This window comes from Tympanuchus pallidicinctus, unplaced genomic scaffold (assembly GCF_026119805.1).
Source record: "Tympanuchus pallidicinctus isolate F22 unplaced genomic scaffold, pur_lepc_1.0 scaffold8, whole genome shotgun sequence".
In the NCBI taxonomy this organism is placed as follows: Eukaryota; Metazoa; Chordata; class Aves; order Galliformes; family Phasianidae; genus Tympanuchus; species Tympanuchus pallidicinctus.
Window position 1 is genome coordinate 43,056,990 of NW_026294802.1, and position 27,088 is coordinate 43,084,077.

Consider the following 27,088-nt stretch of genomic DNA (forward strand, 5'->3'; position numbering starts at 1 on the left):
GTGGATGAATAAAAAAATGTTAGAGAGCATGTTTTTGAAGTTAAACATTCTCAAAGACAGCATAACTTAAAAGATATATGAACTTTTTTGTGCCTCATTTTTTCATTGAGATTTGAGAAAAGACAGACATTGATAAATGATGCTACAAACTAATGTGCACTAGGAAGAGTAAAACAGACAGGCAATAGGAAATAACAAACCATGGTTATCACTCTGAAAAGAAAGGCTTCATCTTGGAGCTTCTGTAGGTTTACAGTAGGGCTGACAGTATATGACCACAAATATCTAAAAATGACACAACAAATGCACCCTCATCAACTTCCCTGTGCGAACTGCAACGTTACACACCACTTCTAATGATTTTCAATGTGCTTTTCTTCACTGCACTCACAGTGCTTGCTGAACTCCTCGACCCACTTCTCCCAGTTGCTTAGCTAAAGCAACCGTGCAAACGTTCTGTAATTTGTCAGCAGGTTGCCTTCCCTGACACAGCCTTATTTCCTTCAATGTCACATGCAATTTCCTCGCCCACCCTCCGTGTTGTTATCCTCTCTCAGAGGCCATCAGAGAGCTCCTGGCAAACAGAAACGTCAGCTCCCACTAGTGTACTTTGTTTATGCCTCAAAGAGATGCCAAGAAACCCTCAGAAACAAGCTGGATACTTAGAGAGATTCAAGGGAAACTGGCCACAACCCCACAGTTTCTGGCTCACAACGAGAAAAGAGGAGTCCAAAGGGGTTGCAGGGGAGCACTGGCAATTTTGGGAAGAAGCATTTCCTTCACATGGCTTCAAGCTGTGCCACAGGAAATTCAGGCTGGATGTTAGGAAATACTACTTCTCTGAAAGAGTGGTCAGGCACTGGAATAGGCTGCCTAGGGAGGTGGTGGAGTCGTGGACCCTGGAGGTGTTCAAGGAACATTTAGACATTGTGTTGAGGGACATGGTTTAGTGAGAATTATTGATGGTAGGTGAACGGTTGGACTGGGTGATCTTGTGGGTCTTTTCCAACCTTGGTGATTCCGTGATTCTATGATTCTATGATTCTATGATTCACTGAATCACGGATGGCCAGCGGGGACAGGGAGGTGATTGTCCCCCTCTATTCTGCTCTTGTGAGGCCCCATCTGGAGCACTGCATCCAGGTCTGGAGTCCCCAGTGCAAGACAGACAGAGAGCTGTTGGAGAGGGTCCAGAGGAGGGCCACAAAGATGATCAGGGGACTGGAGCACCTCCCCTACAAAGACAGGCTGAGGGAGCTGGGCTTGTTCAGCCTGGAGAAAAGAAGGCTACGGGGTGACCTCATTGTAGCCTTTCAGTACCTAAAGGGAGCCTACAAGGAGGGGAATCAACTCTTCGAAAGGGTTGATAGCAGCGGGACAAGGGGAAATGGTTTTAAGTTGAGGGAGGGAAGATTTAGGTTGGATGCCAGGGGGAAGTTCTTTACTGCAAGAGTGGTGAGGTGCTGGAACAGGCTGCCCAGAGAGGTTGTGGATGCCCTGTCCCTGGAGGTGTTCAAGGCCAGTTTGGAGGGGGCCCTGGGCAGCCTGGTCTAGTATTGAATGGGGAGGTTGGTGGCCCTGCATGAGACATGGGGGTTGGAGATTCATGATCCTTGAGGGCCCTTCCAACCCTGGCCATTCTGTGATTCTGTGATTCTGTGAACAGTCATTGCCATATGAGCAATATCAGCAGTAGGTCACTGGAAAACAACTTTTCTCCATGAATCTTCCCATCCCCAAGCAAAAGATTATCCAGCCTAAGCTACCGCTGGTGTTCCTGTGAAGAACTGAATTTAAAAAAATATATATGTGATGGTCTCACTAAAAATGATAAAGTTACAGCTGACTCGGTACCTTACAGAATAACTTGTGGCATGAAGTTTTACAAAAGTCAATGCCATTAGCGTTACAACTCGAAATCTTCCTATAAATATAATCGGGTTTATTTGCCAAGACCTATTTTCCATCACTGCATGTGGGCTAGCATTCATGATACTTTCGTTCTACATTAATACTGTTTTATATCAGCTGTTGCACTATTTTGCCCCTGGCAGAGATTGGTTGCCAGAATTGCTTTTTTTATTCTTTTAAAAATTCTTTTCCTTTTCAAAATATTGGCTTATTCTAATTCTCAGATTTCCCTGGCAGTGTTTGCGGAGGAAAGCAGTGCTTAGCAGGAGGTATGAGGCAGACGCAGAGACTCAGGGTTGATGCTGACAGGAAACAGAAATCAGGTTTGCATTTTCCACAAAATAAGCAACCCCACTGCCTTCTCAGTAGCCCAGTAAGATACAGGATATGGAAGATCCCCTCTGGGAATTCGGGTGTAGTTGCTCCTGTGTCTACGTCAGCAGCTAGCCCTTGCAAGGGGAGAGACCCAGAACCTTTTACCCAGCCTGGAGTTTTTTTAGCAGTCCTCTCGTTCAAATTACACTGAATGCTAAGATACACACAGTAAAACTAATGGTTAAAAAGAGCTGTTTCTCTTTAGGCCCTGTATATTAATCTCTTGTGGCTAATAATGGAGCATGATAAACCTCTATACAACTACGTGTGAAAAATGTAACCGAAAATTAGGTGTTAACTTATGCATGTACCTTTTGCTTTGCAAACGTTCAATAATTGGCAAGTGGCTGCAGATGTGCTGATAGTGCTGCTCAGGTATGTTCTGGTTGTCGTAGTGAAAGAAAGGTTTTAATGAAATAAATGTCAAGATGATTTCTTGGATGACTGCTTACACTAGGATTTGATCTCTTGTTTACACTTCCTTAATATCTATAAATTACAGCATATGTTATGGAAGCATGTAATTACACTTGTCATTCTGGGTGTTAGATTTGTAAGTACTGCAGACAAACTGTGCAGTGATAGATGGCCAGCTCAGACATCATTTACAGCAAGTCAAATTGTTCTACACAAAATACACGTAGCACTGTAAAATGATCAAAGATGTTTGGAGCTGATATTACTTTTAGTTTTAGAAATTCTTACCTGCAACCACATTTTACTAACTTTGCCTTTCTGCTGCATATCCTACTTCATAATCCCTTGCATATATGTGTATTAAATATTGTTCAGCTTTTCTAGGAGAAATCTGTAACTGCGTTTTATAAACTGTAATATTACTACAAAGGTTGGTTTAGTGACTTTCTAAAGATAATTTTCAAGTCACTGGTATCATCAGCAGCCAAAGTTCTATGCTGGCCTGTGCAATGAGAACATCAAAATATCCTTCAATCTTTTTCTAAAGTAACAAGAAATGTTTCCCAATTTACATCATTCTGGACTGCCTTCCAGCAGTGACCAAAGAAAAAGGAAATGTATGTGCATCATTTGGCACTAAATCCCTACCAGTCACTTCAAGCCCTACATCAACTTCTGACATTCTCACTGATACTGATAGAAATTAAACTAGTGCCTGTAAGTGCATGCTTGGCCCACAAGTTGAGATCTCCTTCCTGCAAAAGCCAATGTTCAGCTGCTGGAGGCTTTCCTGACATGAAGAACAACTGCCTCTGCAAGCAGGGTGAATGTACTTTAACTTGTTGGCTTACAGTAAAATGCTCCAGCATAACAAAGAACATGACTGGTCTTTATAAACCAAAGCAAAGTTTCTATTTGATAAATATCCAAATAATTTTTTTGCTAACAGCAGCACATGTTCTAGCTGATTTGAGGTCTAGGTCAATTCTGCATCTCCAAAAGCACAGCCGCTTTGAGCTGTAGGCTTTGCATTTCTCACACACTGTCCAGAACGTCAGCAGACCACGCAAAGCTGCCCGGTCACAGGATTCAGCTCCTGTGAGAACTTTCTGTTCTCCTCAGCATGTGGTACCAGGCAGGGAGTGCAGAATTCAGCTCTTAAAAAATGGGAACAAATGATTTTCCCTAACAACTATTTTCCCCTCAATCTTTTCAACAGGAGCTTTTAGTAAAATCAGCGAGAAAAATGTATATTGACATCTGGCTTTATAACTCTTCTTTTTTTTTTCAGTCATTGGATGTGAAAAGTATCCCAATGAAAGTCATAACGACTGTACTCTTTCACTACGACTTGCAGAAATTGTTGGTTGCATGCAGTCCTTGCCTGAGCTTTCAGATCTAAGCAGTTCAGAGAAATCTGTATGTTAGATTTGGAGGGGAAAAAAAAAACCTCCCATCACAGTTCAATTATTTTATTTGTCCACTTGGCATTGTTTTTATGGTTCATTTGTTGTATGCTTTAATATTTTAATGGTCGTTAGTGTATTATAGGGAGGCGCCAGGAGCACTGCTACAAATAGGAGCTATAAAGTAAAATACAGCATTATTTATTATTTTGATGTCAGTCTGCCTAAATAACTGTGGTATTCATGATACTCACAGTAGTCTGAAGAAGAATGACAAATAATACTGCCAGTAGCTGCTGTGAGAGTGTGCTCCAATTTTCCATATTCGAAATAAAAAAGCTCTACATCTTTTATATAAAGCCCTATGTGAAAAACAAATCAGAAGTAATTACAAGCCAGTGTGTCAAGGAGATAAACAATCTATATTTTATGAGAGTGTGAAAACTAGACAGTTCATGGCATGGGTTTTGCACTGCAAAAAGCTCAGCCCTGCATACTGAAGGACCAGTGCACCTGCTCAACATCTGGACCGTTCAGAAGTGAGATGCTTATTATCTTAAAGCAGGAGAGAGGTAGAAATTCTTAGCCTTTGGAAGTCATTAGGTCTTCTAACACCAATGAACACAAATAGCCACTTCCAGAAGCCCACTCACCCTTCAGACTTATGGAGCATGATGCAGACATCCATGCAAGTGGGAATGCAAGTGTCTACCCTTGAGGACTTCAAATAGGCAGTTAGGACAAATCCTATGTTATTGTTCTGGGCAAGATCACCAAATTTTTCATGGATAAAAGCTGATTAATCCATGGCTAAAACATCTAAATGAATGTTGCACTATCCAAACATGGTTTACCGTCAGGTCTCCCAGTGGCATTCAGCTGAGTTCTTTAAAGATCTCCCACTGGTTCTGGTCTCTGACATCACCACATATCTGTCTTTTTTGGTAAATTTATCCTCATAATGCACCAGCATGTTCCAAAAGAAAAAATGAGGCTGTAGTGGCTGCCTGCATTATACTTAATAGCCTAGTGGTTAGAGTACTCAGCTGGGAGCAACTAACCATTGAGTTATGGAGTTTTTGGACATGAAAGTCTCTCCTGCTGAATCTGTTTGTGTTTTCATAAACAATTAAGCTTCCATTGGACCTGCCTGAGAGTAATTCACTCCGTAGTCCACTATTCAGCAAGGAACTGGGATAGGTAAGTTCAAATAGTTGCTGAAATGAATATTTAATGAATTGTAGCATAGATTAAATAAAATGTTCCCATTGTGAAAGCTTGTCAGCAGTGAATAGACAGCATCTGGCAACAGCAGTGTTAACTCCCATACAGCTGCTCAGAGGGAGAAGAGCAGGAAGCAGCTTTCAAACAGGGCTGCTCTGAACACAGTTTTGAGATGAGACCTCCCCAGGGAAGCCCCTGCATGAGAAGACTGGCAGGACAAGACCCACTGCAGCAGAAAGAAAATCACAGGGCTGGAAGTGTGGGACAGCTAAACCACACAGAGTGCTCTGCAGTCCCCATTGAAGGAATGCAACTCTAAATTTTACTGTTAGGCAACTGCACCTGTTTCTGTGGGGACAGGAGTCCAGTTGTCCCATCTCCTTAACTATATTTGATGCCCTGCTCCAAATCCAAAAGGAAGAACTTACAAACAGCTTACGAGCGCTGTGCGTCACAAGGAAATGCTCTGTGCAGTGATACAAACAGGGGCACTACTACTAAATTGCTGGTACCCAAGAGAGATATTTCAAACCTGTTTTGGTTTTTTTTTAATTTTAAATTGTAAAATATCCAAAATAGAATTAAAATATTTCATGATCCAAATGGATCATGTTATCACTGAACACAAAACAAGGCATTCTGGAGGAGCCTTCATAAAAATAAAAAATCAAGAAGCCCCCAAATCCCAATTCAACATGATCATTTCAGTTCAGATTAAAATGAATGATTATTTTTCAATTCAGCTGTCAAACTGACTAATTATTTGCACAGTCCTGCTCACAGTATGGCCTCCATGCTTTAGTTACATTAAAAAACAACTCAAAAGGATAAAAAATTGCAAGTGCGAAAGGTACAAAAAGCTCTCTTGGCTCCTGATCTGCTCCTGGTAAACCAACGAGGCAGACATTTGATGCCCAGCTACCAGATGCTGCACTGTTAATAAGGTTCTTCATCAAACTACATGGAAGCAATCAAACTTTCAATGGAATTAGCATGAAAAAATGAACAAGGAAAAGAAACAAAAGCAGGGCTCCTGTGCCACTAAGAAAAAAATGGAATAAGCATCAGCTGACAATCTTTTTCAAAATTGATTCTTCTCAAGCATTTAAGAAAAAAAATCCACTCATCTAAAGTAGATCACATATTTGCATGCACCTGTCTTAATTTTCTTCTATTCTACACTGCATAATTTCATGTTTTGTTTTAATAACAACAGGCATTCGTTTTTCCTAATCACCCAAGTATAGATTGCAGAGATGAGTTTTAACAATTTTTGTTTTACTGGGCAATGATCCAAATGGTTTTTGCCTGATTTTCAGACTCTTTCTTAGAATATCACGGTTTCATGGAGGGAATATGCAGCTTTTGATTGCGGTCAGGCAGGTTTCATCACTTGCTCCGGAGACTGATGACTTGCATATTTAGATCATACAGAGTCAGATAATCCCCTTTCATAGCAAAACCCAGGGGAGGGAGCTGTGTAAGAGGATACAAGGAATCCCTCGTTAAGAACTCGCTGTAGGAGGTATGCCCCCAGCCCTCATTCTATATCTGATTAGTGAGGAGCCTTTATATTCACAAAATCCCTTGAGGCACCTGGAGCAGAGGCTGGGGACCCTGCACATCAGCCCCCAGGGACACCCAGGCACCCATGGCTAGCGGCGCTCAGGCTGAGGATTTGGTTCTGCTTGACTTGCCAAGGTCGCAGAGCTCTGCGGAGCAGCAAGATACAGGACGTAAGGCTTCAGCAGGCAGTAATGCACAGCGAGGGCAGTCTGTCATACTCAGACAAAGCTCTGCAAAGCAGACAAAGCCATTGAGCCAAGAGATTATTTGACCCATCTCAGAAATACTCTGTTTTCCTCAGCTTTTGACATCTTTACTCTCATTTTCTCCTGGACGCCAGAAACAAAAGTGATTTGATCTTATGCAAAGAGGCAATAAAACAGGTAGAACTTGATCTGTGAATCTTCATTCCTGTATCACAAGTCCTTTGCTATCCACCCTAAAAATAGAAATAAGAGGGGGGGGGGGGGGGGAGGTGGAGGGAATAGAAAAACACAATCTTTGAAACTTGGCAGGAACGGCAGGAAATCATACCTTGAGTCACAGGGCACTCTTAGCATCTGTTCCAAGTGTGCATTTTTCATACTCCTGTATTCAGCACAGCTACTCTTGTTCATATTTCCATCCCTGGGACTACCTTTGCAACATTATTCTTTCTCTGTGGCGCATCTTGTCCCAAATACCTTACATATCCAGTTTCCAAAATGCTGTCCAGCTGTTACTGGAAGTGTCCCCTAGTTCACAGATGATGAGTTTTTGCTTTTCAGAAGATGTTTGGCAAGATGGTTTCCATTAAAACCATCTTGAAACAACAGCTCCAAGTGCAATAAGATTTTACAACTGAAATTGTTTGACATGCAGAAAAAGAATGAAGCAGTGGTTAATAAGATGAATGTTCACATTTAAGCTTTCAAAGGGCATCATCAAATCTGGTCCAACAAAGAAGACATAAACAGATTTTTTTTTCTCTCCTTTTTCATGCTTTCTAGTAGCTTTTACTTTCATTACAAATGCTTCAGTTCTGCCTGAACTGAATACAAGGAGAATCAGCCCTTTAATCCTCAGGACAATACATATTTTCTTCACACTTTAGCAAGTAAATATAGCAGCTGGTAACTTTTAAATCCTGTTCTTTGTTACACAAAACCATGGAATTTAGAAGTGGAAAACACTGACCACTTCACCTAGATCACTTTCCTGCTGTTACAAAAAAACATATCTTCATAACCTGTCCAGTGTAATTTTCAGAAATCCAGGCAATGGGAATTCTGACATTTCTCCTATCCTACACAACCAAACTAATCTTTAGATTAATACAACAATATTTCTTGCAATATTTTTTCTAATAGTAACATAAATGTTCCCCCTTGAAACAATAGTGTAGTATACATCTATGTACTCTGCTAATTGCTCTTTAAGTCTAATTTGGGGTGTTATTTTCATAGTTAGTCCGTATTAGAAAGAATGTGCTACAGTAGCTTGCCTGTGGATATCAGACAGCCAGCTCATTCACGATCACTCCTGTCCTGTGGAAACAAACCACTTCTTTTCCAAATAAACACATCCAGAACTCCTTGCAGGCTGACACCAAAAGAGCATCACCATGGTCATTTCTGAAAACATCACAAAGTAATAGAGGAGCCACATCTGCCTTTCCTGCACACCAGACAAAATCTGTTAGTGGAAAAGGAAACCAACTAACAGTAAAACCAACAGGATATTATATCTCTCTGGATAAATCCAGCTTTACAGCTGCATCATCCACTGGCTTCCCTGGAATGCATTGCTTTCCTGGGAATTCCTTCTCCTTTAAGCAAGTCTAAGTGACACAAAAATCACTCTTATTTCTCTTCTGAGTAAGTAAAACTGAAGAAAGAAGGCCTAGATGGCAACAGAAGAATTTAGTCACTTATGCACATCTGCTGTTCTTTGCCTGAATCAGACTGCAAGCAGTCTTCTGCAATCTTAGGATTCCCAGCCCTCTGCACTTTCCATTCGCTGTACGACACCAGCCCTGGTAGGTCATCTCTTTGTGCAGAACATGTTCTTATGTCCCAGACAACACTGCAATGAGAATAACCTCTAGGAGTCTTTATGCTACTCCAAATGATTACTGAGTTTCTCATCTAATTTATCAAGATAAATTCTCTTCCCCTAAACAACGCTCTTCAAAGGTTGTTTGGATAAGGGAGTTCATAGACAGTGGTAATATAATAACATAGAAAATGTAAATGTGCTAAAACATACATACAGCCCTTACAGATCTCCTCTTTTCCACTAACAGCCAACATGTAATGCCTTCTATGAAGACTGCTCCAAAAGTAATGCCTCCTACTTTATTATGTTGGCCCACAAAGTCAGAGGGGAATGCTGGTGGTATGACAGTATTAGTTCAACCATCCCACCAACATCCTGTTATATTTTGTTGCCGTGTGATAGATGGCAGCAGAGGGGCAGTCTGACAAAATGGCATCTGATGCATATGAAGCAAAGATGTGTCACTGAATTACTCCATACAGAAGATACTGCACTCACTGACATTCATCACTGCTTGCTGAACATTTATGGAGACCAAACAGTGGATATGAATACAGTGAGATAATGGGCAGTGGGTTTCATCTCTGACAACAGCAACCTGAAAGACAAGCCACATTCTTGACAGCCATGCATGTCTGTCACACCATAAAATGAAGAGCATCCTGATCTGTTCATCCATGGATTACAACCACAGAACTGTGTTCAGAGCTGAATATTGACTTCAATGTGTTGGAAACGATGGTGGCAATGCTGGAATATCCTGAAGTTTGCACCAGGTAGATCCCATGAATGCTAACACAGGAATAGAAAGAGCAACATAAGCAAGTTTGTCAGGACTTACTGAACAAATAAGAGGCTGAAGGTGACAGTTATCTGGATCACATCATTACCAGTGATGAGATGTGGTATCACCACTAAGAGCCAGAGTCAAAACAGCAGTCCAAGTGATCAAAGAAAAAGTTCAAGACACAGCCCTCAATGGGAAAAGTATTTGCACGGTCTGTTGGGATAGGAAAGAGGCACTGGGATAGGAAAGAGGTGATCCTTCCTGATTTCCTGAATCAACAAGCCATCAACTTTGACCACTACATCACAACACTGACTAAGCGGAAGGCTCAAAGCTCCTGTGTCAGATCAGAATAGAAGACAATCTCTCTCTTGCAACATGATAATACCAGCCTGAAGACCGTGGAGAACATCGCCAGTCTTGGCTGGATTGTCCTACCACAGCCACAGTGTAATAGGGATTTGATGCTTCCTGACTTCCATCTGTTTAGATGAAAGATGGATTGCGTGGGCAGCATTTTCCTAGCAATCATGCTGTCACAGCAGCTGTGAAACAATGGGTCACCTCCATTGCTACAGATTTTTACAAGGGTGACATGCAGGCTCTTATTCATTGCTGGTGAAAATGCATAGTTAATGATGGTTATGTTGAAAAAGAGCGTTTTCTAGCTGAGAATTTGCTCTATCAAATAGTGATGTTGTGCTCTTTGTATCTGTTGTTGCTTCCATGGAAATATATAGGAGGCACTACTTTTAGAGTGACCTATGTATAATCAGTACTTAACATTTTAGTTCCTTTTCAACTTCACTTAATTATCCTTCCACACATCAACTGAACAGGCAAGTCTCGAGGCTCTCTGTGGCTCCATGTGTGTTCATTAAGGCACACCTTTTAGACTGGTGTGTCCTTGTTTATGTGGTAGCCCTCAAGGAACTAAGCTTTTTTTGGAATGGATTTTCTGTGTTTCAGCACTAGTGAGAAAAGCATACTCATGGCACCATGTGGAGGAAGAAGAAGGGTGAGAAAGGCTAGCCCTTTCTTTTGCTCTTTTTGGGGGATATATTTTGGAAGCATCCAGCTGGAGAATTACTGCAGAATTCCTAGCCTCTTTGAAATGTTTCTCTGATGAGTAGACTAAGTATTAATTGTGATGACACTTTTTTACTAAGATACTAATATTTCAAAAATCTTTACCAAAAAAAAAAAAAAAAAAAAAAAAAAAAGTAAATTTATCTGAATAAGAGTCAGAATTACTGTAGGGGATCAGTGTTATTATAATGCCATGGAGTTACTGGACAAAATTTTAACCAGTTTGCAAGATCATAATGACACTGTAAATGAGACAAAGCATAAGCAAAGTAAAAACCTAATAAAAATTACTAGGAGCATACTGTGGAATTATATACAAAATGTGGTATAGTCATTTTGCTACTTTTTTCTACTCTGTAAAATCATGTGCATATGTGTATTAGAAAAGAGATATACAGATTCTGATTCTGCCTCTAGAAATACTTCTTCCACAAAGCTAAATACTATGAGCACCTTGTATGAAAGAACAAAAGCCTGATCTCTAAAAGAGAATGATTCCAACTCATAGAAATTACTTTTACATCTTTCTTAGAGTCCCAAGCTATTAAAGAAATGTAATAGGTAGTAGGTAGACAGCTCCCACAGTCCTTGCATTACTAACACCAGCAAGTTATTTCAGGGAAGACTTAGACCCAGGTATCTATCTGAAGTCCCGAACAAGAAATCCCACAGTGGGGTAAAAAAAAGGATATCTTTGTCCTTTGAGAGTTCAATCTCTCAAGACATGTCCCTTATTTCCTGTTACCCACAAACAGGTCTCACTTAGAGAACCAATTTCCAGCTCTTCCTCCTGCTGACCCAGACACCCTCGTAACTCATTGAAACTGAGTGAGTCAGAGTCCTGTTCATGCAGTGTGTCTGACAAAAACACTGCTTGGAGAACACACAATGAGAAGAGGTTTCTGCATGGTCAAAGTGCAAGCATGGTGCAAACAATCCTCTTTTTGCTAAACATGAAAGACGCACTCACACTCACAGAGCTGATTCAGTCTTGCTCTGAAAGCATTTCACACTCTCTATTTAGGACACAGGCAGTCAAGGGCAAGCAGCTTCCTCATTTAAGGCTTGACTTAAATGCTTAATTGTCCTGTCAGAAGAATAGAGGATATAATATCATTCTTTTCTAATCTAAGAGCATATGTAGATCCTAGCCCAGAGGAGCATTTTGCTCTTGGCTATTTAATTTGTTGGAATCGGTGTCTTTCAGTAAGACTTTTGTTTAGATGACTACTCTCTGATAAATGCTGGTAAACACAGGGATGTACATTTAAGAACCATAAACCAGTTTAATCCTAAAAGCACAATGTGCATTAGTGAAAATAATGAGGATGGAAATACACAAAACCACAAGATCTACCAGTTGGCTGTAACACACAATACTGCCCAGTTTTCTGTTGACAGTCAGAATGCCAGACTATTCATACGGCACAGCTGACACTGTACTGAAACAATTATCACCAGGGAAAAAAGTCTTTATTTAGTTCTCATCATGACTAATAAAACTAACATCATTGTACTAACACACTGCAACGGTTTTGATGATCCTTAGCAGTGTCTTGACTTCCCTTCAGCATGACATAGGACCAGAGGAACTCTGAATTGCCCTAGTATCCACTTGATACATTGCATGCACCCTTCCAGAGCATATTCCTGAGCATGTGAAGACCACCTGCTCTGCTGAGCTTCTAGGACAGTCCTTAGCTGGGCTGTGACTGTGCCAGCCAACAGCCTCTCTTTTTCCAGACTGGCTTCAGAAGTTAACATGGGTCAGGGATCATTCTCTTCCAGTAGCTTGCATGCAGACCCACAATTTAGGGAAATGTGAGTTTATTGTACAGAGGTGGATTATTTGTGTGAGCTGGCCTCAGTGCCAGAGAACTGTGCCAGGTACATTTTGTTTACTAGCGAAGATAAAAAGTGCCTCCTAATACGAGATCTTTAATAAAGTCCATCGTAGAATTTGTCTTTATGTGAACACGTCAGCCCTTGCTGAACTGCTCTTCTCCTTATCCTTTCAGTCCTCTCATCTGTAGAATTACAGTTGATATCCATATCAATACAGGCCTCACTTAAAAATAACTTGGGGTCTCTGTCACATACAACCAACCTTCATACAGTGGTAACAAGTCAGCCATGAAAGGGTGAACTAATTCTCTTAGCATATGCAATTTCTTTCATGTGTTCATGTGAGGGATAAATACATACATAGCTTAAACTGCCTTCAGGGAATTAGAAAGAAAATCAGACCACTTCAATAGTTACAATCTCTTTGTAAGGTGCTCCTATATGTGGTTAGGGAATGGCATAAAAACCTCAAGACTTAAGACAACGTCAGCTTACCTACAAAAATGGGGGAGATATCTCATACCATTTAATAAACATTAATCAACCTTCTAGTTTCTCCTGTGAAATGGTTAAACACAATCAAACCAAAATGACAAAAGAGAAGTTCAACAAGGTCAAGAAATGCTTCTAAAGCCTTGTAGCAAACCAATGACAAATACAGAAAATTACACAGAAAAACAAATTGCTGCTTTGCTCTAACCACTACTTATAGCTTCATCTAGGAATGGGAGAAGACTAAAAATACTAGATCTTTAGAGGAATATTTAAGGAACTAATATACTGTAAAATCCTAAATGAATGCATTAAGTTGCTTTTGTACTCCCTTGCCTCAAGCAGTTTAGCACAAATAAAATTTGATGCTAATCAGTCCTAGCAGTTTTCACAGAATCTGGAAATCTCTTATTTCCTCTGGCTGTAGCTAAAGAATTTCCCAACAATTTCATTATTGATACTCACAAAGTATCTGATGTACACATAATTTTATCTCGGTGTTGACCTGCCATTTGCCTCTTGTCTGAGACACATTTAACACTGCACTGGCAGAAAAATCACAGCTGAATTATAAGAGTCTTTTCATAATCCAAGTATCTACTACCATGGAAATACACAGAAATATGAAAGCTGTCTCTAACAGAAGATGAGTTGAGAGGGAAAAAAAAAAGGAGGAAATATATATATATATAATGATTACAAGGTATTTTCCAACCAATAACAAGACAGAATGCTCAAGCACTAAACAGATAAGTGCTTGTAAAAAGCAACAAAAAACACTGTAAAATTAAATGGGATATATTGGCAATGGCTTCCTTTTATAATTAAAAATGATTCAGAAGGTGAAAATATTATCTAGAATAAATGTAAAACAAATCTGTTCCTCTTAAAAGCTGATTTCAAAATGTTTCAGTCTAATTCTCACTACGAACAATTTTTCTTCACACTTCAGTCTTGATTTTCTACTTATGTTTTAACCACAAAAAATCATAACTCATTGCAAATCTCAAATGCTATGCTGCACAAAATGACAAATGTAGTGTGACACAGTGAACAGAATATGGATCTGTTTCAATCAGTGCAGTATAGTTTTTTATTAATGAATGCCAGTCTGTTGGTTAAACTTGAGACTGTTCTTTACTTATTATAAAGTAAATGATAAAATTCTTCCCATTATGGAAAGACCATGCAGCCACATCAAAAAGGCTGATTCCTACATCTCTCTGAAGACTTTCAAGTCACTGATGTTCAGGAAATGCAAAATTTCCACAGAGTCAGAGTCAAAATCAGGATCTGCATGTATTTCAGACTGCCTCACCAAAGCATGTGCATATTCTCTGAAATCATGTGGTAAAATGTTACTGCACTTTACTCATGTCATATTCCATCCAGTCATGAAATGCACACTATTGCCACAATTAAATATATAGCTCCTAAATTATGAAGTTCAGTGAGGTTAGGCTCCACATAATCACAGTCCTCACATCCTGGGAGGCCTGTCTGGGTCTGGATCACAAGGCAATAGGAGCATCTCATGGCATCCAAATGTAAAAAGACCTGCCACCAAGCCTGAAAAAGCATCAACCAAGTACAGAACTGCTAGCTGCACAAGGCTGCCAGCCAAGGATATCCACTAAAACCCAGAAGGATACAAGCGAGCAGAATAGCAAATTACAAAAAAATGCTGGGGGAACTGATACCTTTACTTCCAGATTTATTGAAAGAAACTGTGCCTTGCATTTTGGATGGCTGCACATAAAGTAGAAAGAGCAACTCCAGAACGTCATTTGTACTATGAGCTTCTGAAGAAGTAAATGTGTATGAAATGTATAAGGCAAATGTGCATGAAGTAAATATTAGTCCCTTCAGACAGCAGCTATTAAAATGGATTACAGTTGTGCAGAAAGAAGAGAATTAGACCAAAAAGAAGAAAAAAGCACTTTAGAAAAGTGTCTTAGAAAAGAGCAGAAAACATACAGCAAAGCAAAAGGCAAGGCAAGGCAAAAGGCAAGGAAGAGAACAAAACTGTCTATTATCATTTTAGCTTTATATGCACGTACATAAACATACACATAGAAGCTTAAGATCACAATTCATCAAGCATGCTTTCCACTTATCTCAATTCACATGCAAGCCACCGTCCGTCCCTTCACTGCTCTCAGTGTGACATTGGCTAGATGTGTGAAGGTGACAGATGGAGTGCACCGAGGAGTTCAGAAATAGAGTAAAGCTTTTAGATGGTAGAATAAGAAAATACCTCTTTTCTTTCCAACAAATTTTAACCACTGATATGAGTTAGTCAGACAACATTACTGCAAGCAGCTCACAGGCTCCCAGCGCAAGACAGCTGAGGACACGTGAGAGCAGGTCCTGAGGAGGGCCATAAAAAAGATCAGAGGGCTGGAGCACCTCTCCAAAAAGAGGCTGATATAGTTGAGTCTATTCAATCTGAAGCAGAGAAGGCTCCGGGGAGGCCTCATTGTGGCCTTTTGATGCATAAAAGTAGGTTTATAAGAATGATGGAGAGAGACTTTTTCCTGGGGCTTATAGTAATAGGACAAAGACTAATGGTTTTAAACTGAAGGAAGCTAGATACAGACTGGATATAAAAAAGAAATACTTTTCATGATGAGGGTGGTGAGATATTAGAACAGATTACCCAGAGAAGCTGTGGATATACCATCCCTGGAAGTATTCAAGGTCAGGTTGGCTTCGGCTTTGAGAAACCAGATCTAGTGGAAGATGTCCCAGCCCACAGGAGGGGGTTTGGACAAGATGATTTTTTAAGTTTTTTTCCAATCCAAAGCATTCTGTATTAAGTAAAAGCTGTAAGTATGGGGAACATGAAGTGAGATGAGCTACAGACTCCTGTTTCTCCAAGATGAGTTTTGAAGGTCTGGGAACAGCCCAGTGCTTATGCACTTTATATGGATAAGGATATCACTTGGCTGTATCTGAGCACCCTATATGAAGCAAGAAGTTCCATAAGACAAACCCAGGAAGGAGTAACATGTTATGCTTGAATGATGCAGTCAACAGAAAAACTGCCTTCGCACTACTGAGAGCTGGCCAACTGGGACAGGCAGGCCCTCAATAGATTCTGCCAGCCAAACGCAAACCAGTTTGGCAGCAGGACTTCCAAACTGGCAATAATAAAAACCAAACATCTACACAGGGGAAAGAGTAGCTCCTGACTCATCACAAGAAAGAGGAAGGCCTGTGTATGTCTGTCCTATTTCCAGAGTTACTCCTATAAGAAATGCTAAAGAACTGTTAAGGCCCTGAATGCACCAATAGGCAACATCATCTTTTTCCCAGTTCTGGGTTTGGTTGCAAGTGTTCAAGATCATCTATGTCAGAGTGCAAGTATTTGACTCTGAATCAGCCCAGGAAAACAGCTATGTTGTGAGGGACAGCCTCATAGGGACCTCTATACCTGTTCTTCACTTGACTGCTGCTTCTCAGCTCAGGCCCTTTCCCTTGGGTCCCAAGCTGTGCCACTGGCCTTGTACCTCGCTGACCATGACCTTGAATTGCTGCTGACACTGACCTCCTCACTGACTTTGAAGCCCATCACTATGAGCTTGTCTCACAGTCATTAGATTGTTGGCTGAACCATGTTACATGGCCAGACCTGTTTTGTTCTCATTCAGATGAGGCTGTGCCTCCAATTTGTGTCACCCCTTTTACCCTGTTGCAAAGTACTCCTTAGAGGTGTAAAGCCATTAACAGGTGAAATTTAAGCTGTCCAAATTTGGACCTTAATGTTGCAGACCTATCAAGGACAGAAAGTAATCTCCTAAGTAGTGGTGTCTCCTGGATATTCACAAAAGGGTAGAGAAGAATTCAAGGTGAGCCATGTGGCCAAAAGAAAGGTTATATAGATCAAGGCCATGTTCGGTAGTGCCCTCCCTCCCCTCTTCTCATAAAAACACTTAGATAAAAGGACACCATGACTATCAATCAGCTTACACTATCCACCAGATCATCAGATAAGACTATTGACCTGTATGTTTTATGTTGTAAAATCAATAAAAGAAAGAAAAGGAAAAAAAAAAAAAAAAAAAAAAAAGAAAAATAGCAGCATAACAATCCAAGCTGCTCAGCATGGTATTTCTCAGAGTGCTTTCGTTTGTATATTCTCATTGAGTGATACAATATACTTCTCACAATTTCATCACAGATTAAAATCTAACTGGATACAACGTTCTCAGAAAATAGGTAGTCCTTTACATACAGGAACTTATGTAAACAGGAAATTACAGGTTCAGCTTGCTGAAGAAAACTGCTGGACAGAGATACGGATGAATTAATTAATCCTGAATATAATGGAAACAGGCATTTTCGCATGATGGTTATCACTGACAGTAAGAGATTTATACCAGCCCAACCTTGACTGACATGAACAAGCAGTAAACAGAGATTTCATACCCAGAGCCTTTATGAGCATGTACCAAGGTCTTGGCCCTCCACATCGGAGCAGTTAGGGCTACATCAGCCAACAATTTCAGCCCATGTCTTTGACCTAAATACAACCCAATTTCTGGATTATACTTCTGCATTTCTGGTGAAGGGCCTTTCCATTAGTGGTTTGTATTGTGCCGCTAAACCAGGGCTTTATACAGAAGCCTTTACTCAGGAGAAAATAGCAGAGCTACTTCTGAGAGGAAAGTGTAAGAGCAGACTTCAGATGCAGGTCCAAGATGAGATATTAAAGGGTGCCATTTGTCATTTTTTACATTATTAAGAATGTTTGTGCAGGATCTATAATTAAAACTAAAAGAGATGTCTCCTCTTTTTGCCAGCAGCTGTGTTACATCAATTAAATGAGTAAATAAGATCTTTCCCCAGAGGGGATATCACATGACTTTCTATTGATTAAGACTGCAGTAGAACGTTATTTGCAATCTTATTGTATAATGGAAATAAGGAGGTAGCTGTCATGGTTTCAGAAGACAAATTACTGGTATCTTAGGCAATTCATAGGCCTCTTTCCTTCTTGTTGCTCTTAATTCACAGTTAATACATGTCTTACGAGGCTTAGTTTCTTAAATCAGTCCACTATACTGTATTCAGTTCAAATCTGGGAATAAATGTGTGGATTTGCATTATGATTGGTATTAAAGTGACTTTTTCATCTATCATTACTTCAGAGCCATGCATTATTTAAAAGGGTAAAACAATTTCCAAAAAAAAAGACATGGAATTAAAAATAGTTACCTCCTGCAGCATGCATGATTATTCCTGGGAAGGGCAGGCTTCCCCCACTAGGCATGGCTTCAGAGGTGTTCTCCATATAGAACTTTTTTAAGACAGCCTCGTTTTACTTACTCAATTTTCACAAGCAAACAGTGTGGCTGGAACAAGTTCACTACTCTCAAATGTGAAGTGCCTACAGCGAGGGATGAGCCTTGAGACTGTGATGAATATCCGACCACAACCCAGCAGACGTTTTGCTCCTCTGTTGAGCTGTAAATCTTTATGCCCTTCATAGAAGAACCAGAAGGGAGGACAGGAGTCTCCCTTTAGATGACCAAAACACTCTTTGTCAGTTTGAGAAACTTTCAAAACAAGACAATCTTTCCTCACTTTTATTCAAATTTTCAGTCACAGTCAGAGAACCGCAATGCTTTTCAAAATCCCTGACAGCAATATTTAACATTACCAGAATTGTCTTCGCCAAAGTCAAATAAATGGTCTTGAGTGGTTTTGAAGCTGTGGGACATGAGACAAGTTTCCTGAATGGAAAGAGTCCATCCGAATAACACTGGGGAGCAGGGCAGTGATAAAGTGATAAATTCAGAGGAAAAATCATTTTCTGCACAGAGCAAAAGTGCACAGTTTACCATAATCTATTTATCAATGCACAGGATTAAAAATTAAATGTCTGCTGCTTGATCTGTTACAGCTAAGATGATTGATTAGAATGTATTCCTCTTTCCATCCAACTTAGGACGTTTAAAAGTGGCAGTTTTACTTTTTTGTCATTCATAAGAACTGAACTTAATAAGGTATGTGGAAGGAAATGAAGAGTATGACAGTAGAACTGTTGTCCAAAAGTAATCTCCCTCAAAGTGATAACAAAGACTGGAAAAAAAAATTATCTCTTAGTGAAAAATATGGAGGGGGTTAAGACTTCAAGGAAATCAAAGACATCTGTCTAGGCATGCACATCATTAGCACTAGTTTAATACTGGCATATCTTTCCATTTAGGAAAATTATCTGGTTCTCCTAACAAAGGATTTGTGTTTAAACCTTATGTTTCATTCTCCTTTACATTTGTAAAATAAATCTCAGCCTAGTCTTGATGAGTATAAACAATCAATGTGAGTAGCAAAAAAACAAAACCACAAGTCCCTAAAGGATTCAAGCCTGCTCTAGTTGCTTAGAACTTTAAAAGAGGCATTTGGAAGCTTAAATTAGCTCTGCAATTGTTGCTTTTGCTTGTTTGTTTGTTTTCTTAGAAAGCAAGTCATTTCAGATTTCAGTCTGTTATTTGAAAGAAAGAACACAGTCTCCTCACACATTTCCTTAAACTTAAAATTGAAAAGAAAAGTAGAAAATATTCCTTACCTTAAAAAGTCTTAAAATATTTGCAACCATAATGGACACGGAACTTGCTGCAGCACCTATCACACCTGATATCTTGTCTGGCTTAGTGAAAATTGGTGGGTCACCATTAGCACACTTCACGTCTGAACCATCTTTCTCTATCAACGCTTGTACAAATGTTAAGGATTGCTCCAATGCATAAGTGTCCCTGGAACATGTATCAAGGATCCGGACACCTAAGGTGATATTGGCAAGAAGATCGGGGTCTTTATTAATCTGATCAATTGCGTACAGCATTGCCTCTAGTCTGTGGATCCCTTTTTCCTTCTTGAGCTCCCCACAAGGCACCCCTCTATCCCCTTTTGCATGGACGGGGAACAGTCCTCCCAAGATGATGTCCCCATCCAGTCGGATGGAGTGGGCATATTCCTGGCCATAAGTTCTTTGCATCAGGGTGAGCATCCAGCAGAATTTGGCTGTTAACAGGAAGAAACAATGGCAGGAAACTAATCGTTTTCCTTCGTATACCATTTTCTCTGAAGATGTTGTTGCTATCCAGTTTCCAGATTTTCTTCTTGCTAAAGATTGAGGTTGACCATTTGAAACTGCACTTTCTGGAGGCTACCATCAGTGCCCAGTAAGTGATTAAGAACCATACGGAGGGTAGAAAAACGATCTCAGCAGAAGTACATAAAACGTGCTTTACAAAAGGTGTCCACTGATGTCATCGGCTGATCGGCTTTTCAGAGAGGTGGTTTTCAATTGCTCCTAATTGATGGTGAAGCACAGGGTAGTATTTCTGGTCCTGATGCTGTGAGGAAGTCAGTAACTCACGTCCTTCTATTTTGCCCTGCAGCTGAGGTACTTCTGGGGAAAAAAAAGAGTGAAAAATACCATTTAGTTCAGCAGTTTTAAACCTGTCACACAGTGTATTTACTTTGCAAAAGAGTTACTTTGCCTATGTTTTACTTTTGGTGCTATGTAAGAGAGTAATTCTTGGCCTTCTGTGAATTTGAACACCTGGTGCACTGTACTACCAGCCAAGAAATTGATGATTCCAGCAGAGCAAAAGCCAAATCAGGGCAACTACACTTAGCTTGATTTTCACAGTCTGACCCGTAATTCCTATTTACCTTTGCACCGTGTGACATCCAAAACCAGGTCTGATCTGTAACATGTATTTTCTGTTTTGCTGTATCATTCTGTTCCAGCCCGCAGAAGTGCAATAGCTCCTAACACTTGCACTCGCTGAGAGGCTCCGTGTGTGACAATGGAGTAATCAGAGCTCCTGAATTGAAGTGTGCTCTTGAGCCGCTGCAGTAAGAGCACGTTCAATTCATTTAGATATTAAACTGATTATTTTTCCAGTGGAATTCACTCTTTTCTGGGTTCACTATATATATAAAATGTCCACGAGATCATTTCAAAAACTGTATTACTTTTTTGAAAAGCTAGCCGGTTTCCTAATCGAAAAGAGCACAGCATGTTCTGCTGGGAAAACAGCTGAACATCCAACATTCCTTTTCTGACATTTTACTTGATCTGAGGTCCAACATTAACAAGGTCTCTGTTCTCTGCCTGCATTTGGACCACGAAAAATAACAAGAATGATGTGCCCCCACTGACATCTGGAAAAGTCCCACTGATTTTAATGAGGCCAGGAATTCATCCTAAGTATCTGAATGCCTGTTATAAAAATCTCCAAATGGTCAACTCCCAAGTTAGTGGCATTTATTTATTTTAACATTTAACAAAACTGCACATGCTTGAGTAATTTTTTAGATCTCTGAGCAGAGAGAGAAAATTTCACCTAAAATTAGATACACACACTCTGGGCAGCTGCACCTGAATCCATCTCTCCAGGCACCTATTAGAGACTCCAGAGAGCAGAGGACATTCTATGATGCTCACCTGAACATTCTTTTTTAATAAATAAATGAATAAAAAACACCTCTTTAATTTCTGATGAAATGAATCACACTGAACTCTGTAGGTATGTACGTAATCCCAAGCGATTTGATGGTTCCCACCAAAATATCACTGAATTAGAAGAGAATTGATCCATCCATACCATTTCTCAGAGACATTTTAAATTCTTTTCCACCAGTTGTTTATATATTTTGTGGTAACAAAACCTAAAATGTGATTCTATAAGGCTTGAAACTGATCATCTTCAATTTATTTTTTTTCCCCAAAAACAATAATACTGAGCTCACATTTTAAAACAGTTTGAAGACCTGAGAAAAATATTCACCGTGGGAAGCCTTCTATTTAATGAAAACGTATCTCACTGTGATCTGGTAGCAGAGCAGTGACTTGAAAATGAAACTTTTTTAATTGGTGTGAATAAAATCATTGCAGTTGGGAACAGCAGAGCACAAGACTTTCAACGCTTCTTAATATTTAGCTTTGCTTGAGTTTGGCTCAGGGTTGAATCTTAATGAAAAAAGGCTGTGCTGTTTCCCCTGATAAGACCATCATTCTCCTTCAGCTCCTTTTGGGCACATAGTTTACAAATCTGCTCAGACGTCAGCCCCGTGAGCCAAACTCAGCCTCAGTTACAAATGAAGGAACTCAAGAAACACCATTGGCTTCCTACAGGTTGATCCAGTCTCATGGGATGGTGCCTAAGGACAGAATCCAGCCTAGGCCATAGAGTAAAGATTGCATTAACTATTAACTAGCTACCACTGGCTGACGGCTTGATTGCTTTATTGGAAAAACACAGCTAGGGACTCAAAACAGCAAGTGAAAGAGGCAGCTACACCTAAAATAGATGCTATTTCCTCTCTGGTTCCATTGTGAACAACCAGCCCATTAGGCTCCACGTGTTCCTACAGCCCAAGCAGGGAGCGATCCTCTGAGGCAATAAAGGATGTCAGCTCCTATTTAACACTGTGTGGAGAGCAAGAAGGCACCACTGCAAAAGTGAAAAATATCAGGAAGGGAAAAACACTGCTTTTTCTATTGCTCAGTCTCAGGTCAATCCCTTACAGCCACAGAATGCCAGAAAATTAAAGCAACTGTGTATAAACAGCGATGAATACAACTATTGCGACCCAAATTCCAACAACACTGGGGAAGCTAAAATGAACCCAGTATGCTGACTGCAAAACCTTATCTGGAAATGGGGGAAATTTAAATGAACTGACAATAAGCATTTTTCAACATTACAGTCTACATAAGCACTAATGGCTCTGCCTCAGCCTGCATGTTTTTTTGCTGCAAGTGTCCACAGCTTGTCTATAAAGCAGAAATAAAATTTTAAAATGCTCTTTTTAAAAATTTAAGACCTTTTAGTCTATTTTTATGTTACCTACAAAATAAAAGCTTTCATTACACTGCCTAATTTATTCATGCCACGCTGCTTTCCATATATTGATTAATACCAACTTTTAGAGAACGCTGCAAGCCCACGTTACTAAGCAGGAAGCACGTGAGAAAAATGAATCCCATTTTTATCAATGAATTTCTGTGGGAAAACATGGGCTGCTGAGCTATAAAGTCTGAATGAGCTTTTCCTCATGCGCTGAGATCTCATTTGAAGTAAAATGCTGTCCTTCTCAGACTGACCATGAAAGTTCCAATTAATGCAAATCTATTCTCCATTTACCAGGTTCCCCCCCATAGTAGTTGCTGCTCACTGGAAACACGACCTCTGTGAAGATGTTCACACATTCCCCCAGCACAGTTCAAGAGTGAGCGCACCACGAAGCCTTGCCTCCAATCACCTTGAAATGCATGCCCCTTTTGGTTTTAATTCATTAAAAATATCTGGCACTATCGGAACATACTGCTATTTTTAAAGTCAGCATTTCAGCACAGACCTCCACTCCTTCTGCTTGAATGTCTATTTATTTTTAAACCTAAGGAGGTGGGGTGCTGCAAGACAGCGGACGTGGAACTTCTGCTCATCGAGTCTGGCTCTGGCAATGCTTCCTCGTGACGGCACTCGGTGCTGCCAGACATCAGGAGCACACAGACAGGCACAGCTGTACAGTGGCACTGCTGGGACCTCACCACTCCAACACAGGGTACCGAGAGGGGCTCTGTGCTGAAGGTCTCTGTGTCAGATATCTAAGCAGCGAGCTGAACGCGATGGATAAGTAATTACAGAAATGTAGGCAGGGTCTTCATTTTGGTAACAGACCTCCAGAAAAAACAAGCTCTGGTTAGCACTGAAGTTGGGGCTGAAAATCACAGCATGGTTTCACATCACCTGGAAATGCTTTTGAGAAATCCCACAACCACAGACAGATGCAAGGGCGAGGGCTGTTCCTGCATCACGGGCAGGACAACGGGTTCGCTGAACTTCAGGGGACATTTCTAATTGAGGCCACCAGCCAGACACATGTGAGCCTTCACTGACAGACCGAGAAATGGCGGGGGGAAATGTCTATGAAAAATATGTACAGTTTTGTTCGAGGACAAAAGATGCATTTGTCGTGGCGTTGATGCATGGCCAGCACTTTCCTAAAATGAAATAAAAGTGATCATCTGTGACTTAGAAAAGGAGAAGATTTAGGGAGAAGATTCATTTCTACTTGCTCACGTCCATCGGATGCCCCTCACTGCACAGCCCATCTGGTTTCACTGAATGAAAGCAAAGCAACAGTATCTCCCATTCTGAAGTTCCGGGAAGAAAAATTAATGCAAAAATGTGGTTATTTTTTGATTTCTTACTGCTAATGTTACGTCTGAACTCTCAGATACCATTTGTAGTGCCCATTGAAGTCGCCTCTTTCTCCTACAGAGCGTTCGGCAGTGAACAAACAGCCAGATTTCAGCACAGAGCAGGTAAGGAATTGCCACCTGCATACAGCACCCTGACACACAGAGATGATTAATGGGGTTTGCTGACAACAGAAGGGAATTCAGACAACCTTAGGCCTTGGTATCGCAGCTCCTAACTTGCAGGAGAATTCCTCACTGATGTAAGCAGTGTTATCTTCCCCAGCCACTCTGTAGTGACTCGCTGTGCCCTGCCACCACGGGAACCTCTACACAGCAAGCAGCACTTTGCCGAGCTGCCCTCAGCACAGCGCTTACAGGAGCTGTCTCTTCCCAGCACATCACGAGGGAAATATCTCCCCTTGCCTCGATCAGCTGCTTTTCAAGCATCCCGAAGTGCCTGCCTTCACTTTCTTCCCTGCAAAAATACATCTTCCAAACAAGCTCCGCTGCCAGAGCAGCTCCAGTCCTCCTGCCAGGGTGAGACTAAGAGAAGCTCACTCTTTCAAGAGAAAATCTGCATCACATATCTCCCTCTGCCCTTGCCTGGTCGCACAGATGAATAAGCCCCATCAGTATTCACACCTTTAGAGTTGACTTCACCTCCGGTCCGGCAAGTGACGATCAAGGAGATTTGCCCAGGCAGCCTGGAACAGCTTTCCCTGCTGCTTTGGTTCTCACTTCCCCCCTTCCCAACCCGCCTCCAGCCCTCAGCCGGCCCTGCCGAGCTCAGGGCGAACGGAGCCGCGCAGCCCCCCGGACAACCCCTGCCCGGGGAACCCCCCGGCCCCGCCGTCCCGCGACCTGCGGCCCGCAGCCGGAACGGGATCCGCGGGCACCTCTCGGCTGCGCGGCCCCGGGGGGCTCGGGGAGCACCCAAGGCCGGGGGAGCCGCCCCCCGACATCGCCCACCGCCGCCGCACTTCTCCACGGAAGGGAGCCCCCTATTGTTCTCCTCTTTACTTCGCCGAGCTGTTTTTCCTTCCCTCCCTTCCTAGGCTCATCCCTACCCCAGCCGGCGCCCGGAGCTCAGGGATTCCGGCGCAGCCCCTCGGTCGGCTCCCGCAGCTCCGGGCCGGGCCCTCTACTTGCCTCCTCGCCCCGCGTCGTCCCCCCCGCCTCGCTGCCCCGGGCTGCTGCCGGCCCCGAGTCCCGCACCTTCCGGAAGCGCTGTAGCAAGAAAAAAAAAAAAAAAAAAAAAAAAAAAAAGCACCACAACGAACGTCGCCTTTAATTTCCAGCCGCCGGCGATTCCTTCCGCTGCTGCTCAGCCTTCACGCGCCCGCGTTCCCCTCAAAGCAAATCCGACTCTCTCTTAATGAACGCGCGGTCCCGGAGGTCAGAAGCCCGCAAACTCCGAAATGCCAACGCTGGATTGCGTGCACTTTGGGTCACCGATCGATTCCCATTACTCGGATGGTGGGGGGTTCCGCTCTGGGCTTTCCAGCCGCGTTCCGCGCTCACCTGCGACACTCCGCTCCCGGCAGCTCGCACCGCCGCCCCGCACGGGGAACCCCCGCGGCTCCGCGCCCCCTCCCGTCCTCGGGGTTCCCCGTGTCCACCCCCAGCTCCCAGCCCTCCCGGCGAGGCGGCGACTGGCGGCGGGCAGGGCTGCCCCGGAGCCGCGCAGTGCCCGCGGGCCGGAGAGGGGTAACGGGGCGACGGGAGCGGGAGAGCCCCGCGCCGCGCAGCGGTCCCGCTCTTAGCAGCGGTCCGCACAGAGCTCGTGCTGTGCCGGCACCCCGTGCGTTGGGGCTGGCGGGGGATAATATCGGCAATAAAACGGTAAATAATTAAAGTAAAAAATAATAATAAAAAAAAATACAACCACGCACAAAAGCCCCCTCCCCGGGCGGGGAGCATCGCCGTGCCCGGCATCGCTCGCTGAAGGGAAACTTGCCCTACCCGTGGGCTTCTCGCCCCTCACCACACGAATCGGAGGAGACGCGCACCGCCCGCACACGGATACCTCGCTGGGAAGGAGTTGCACATCCACAGTTCTGCGGAGGTCACTGGAATTAACGGCGGCGCCGATCGGAGGAGCGTGAGGTAATCCCGCAGCCCGCACTGCCCCCGGCCTGGGACGGGGACGAAGCGCGGTCCGGCGGCGCTGCAGACACCCGCGGTCCGCCGAACCTCGCACCGTCTCCTTCCTCACTCCTCCTCCCCCTCTCCTTAAAAAAAAAAAAAAAAAAAAACTTTTTGGGAGCGGCGGCGCAGCCCCGTGATGCTCTCCACCCTTCCGCGCCGCTCGGTTGGGGGCAGCCCCGCGCCGCTCCGGCCGGGCCGGGCCGGGAGATACCGCCCACCGCCCCCCGCCGCCCGACCCCCAACCGCGGGGCGGGCAGGGCAGGGCGGGCACGGCTCAGCTCAGCTCAGCGCTGCCCGGCCGCACTTGTAGCTGTTCTCGGTGCTGAAGGCGGCAGGGCTCGGCACGGCTCCGGGGGCCGCGGCGGGGCGGGAGCTGTTGGACGTGGCCCCGCCGAGGTCTCCTCACGCCCGCCGAGCCGTGCCCGCCCTCCCCGCACCGATGTCACGGGGACGGTTTCCCTACACTTTTTGTCTCGTCCCCTCGTTCGCCGACCGGGGGGGCTTCCCGTCCATTCCCGCGCACCGGGGTGGTTTCGGTCGAGGCACGCGGCCGGCAGCGCCGCG

The 27,088-nt window shown here is 42.7% G+C and overlaps 1 protein-coding gene across 2 annotated transcripts in view; it reads right to left on the reverse strand.

The window, feature by feature from the left end:
• GRM8 (glutamate metabotropic receptor 8) overlaps window positions 1-26,643 on the reverse strand; it is a 332,666-nt gene extending 306,023 nt beyond the window's left edge. For both annotated transcript variants that reach the window (XM_052667763.1, XM_052667764.1), the window contains exons 1-2: window positions 26,403-26,643; window positions 19,724-20,569 (exon numbers count right to left, since the gene is read on the reverse strand). In XM_052667763.1, the coding sequence (XP_052523723.1) occupies window positions 19,724-20,233 (510 nt within the window). In that variant the 5' untranslated portion in view covers window positions 20,234-20,569; window positions 26,403-26,643. The remainder of the gene's footprint in view (window positions 1-19,723; window positions 20,570-26,402) is intronic.
• Between the last annotated feature and the right edge of the window lie 445 nt (window positions 26,644-27,088).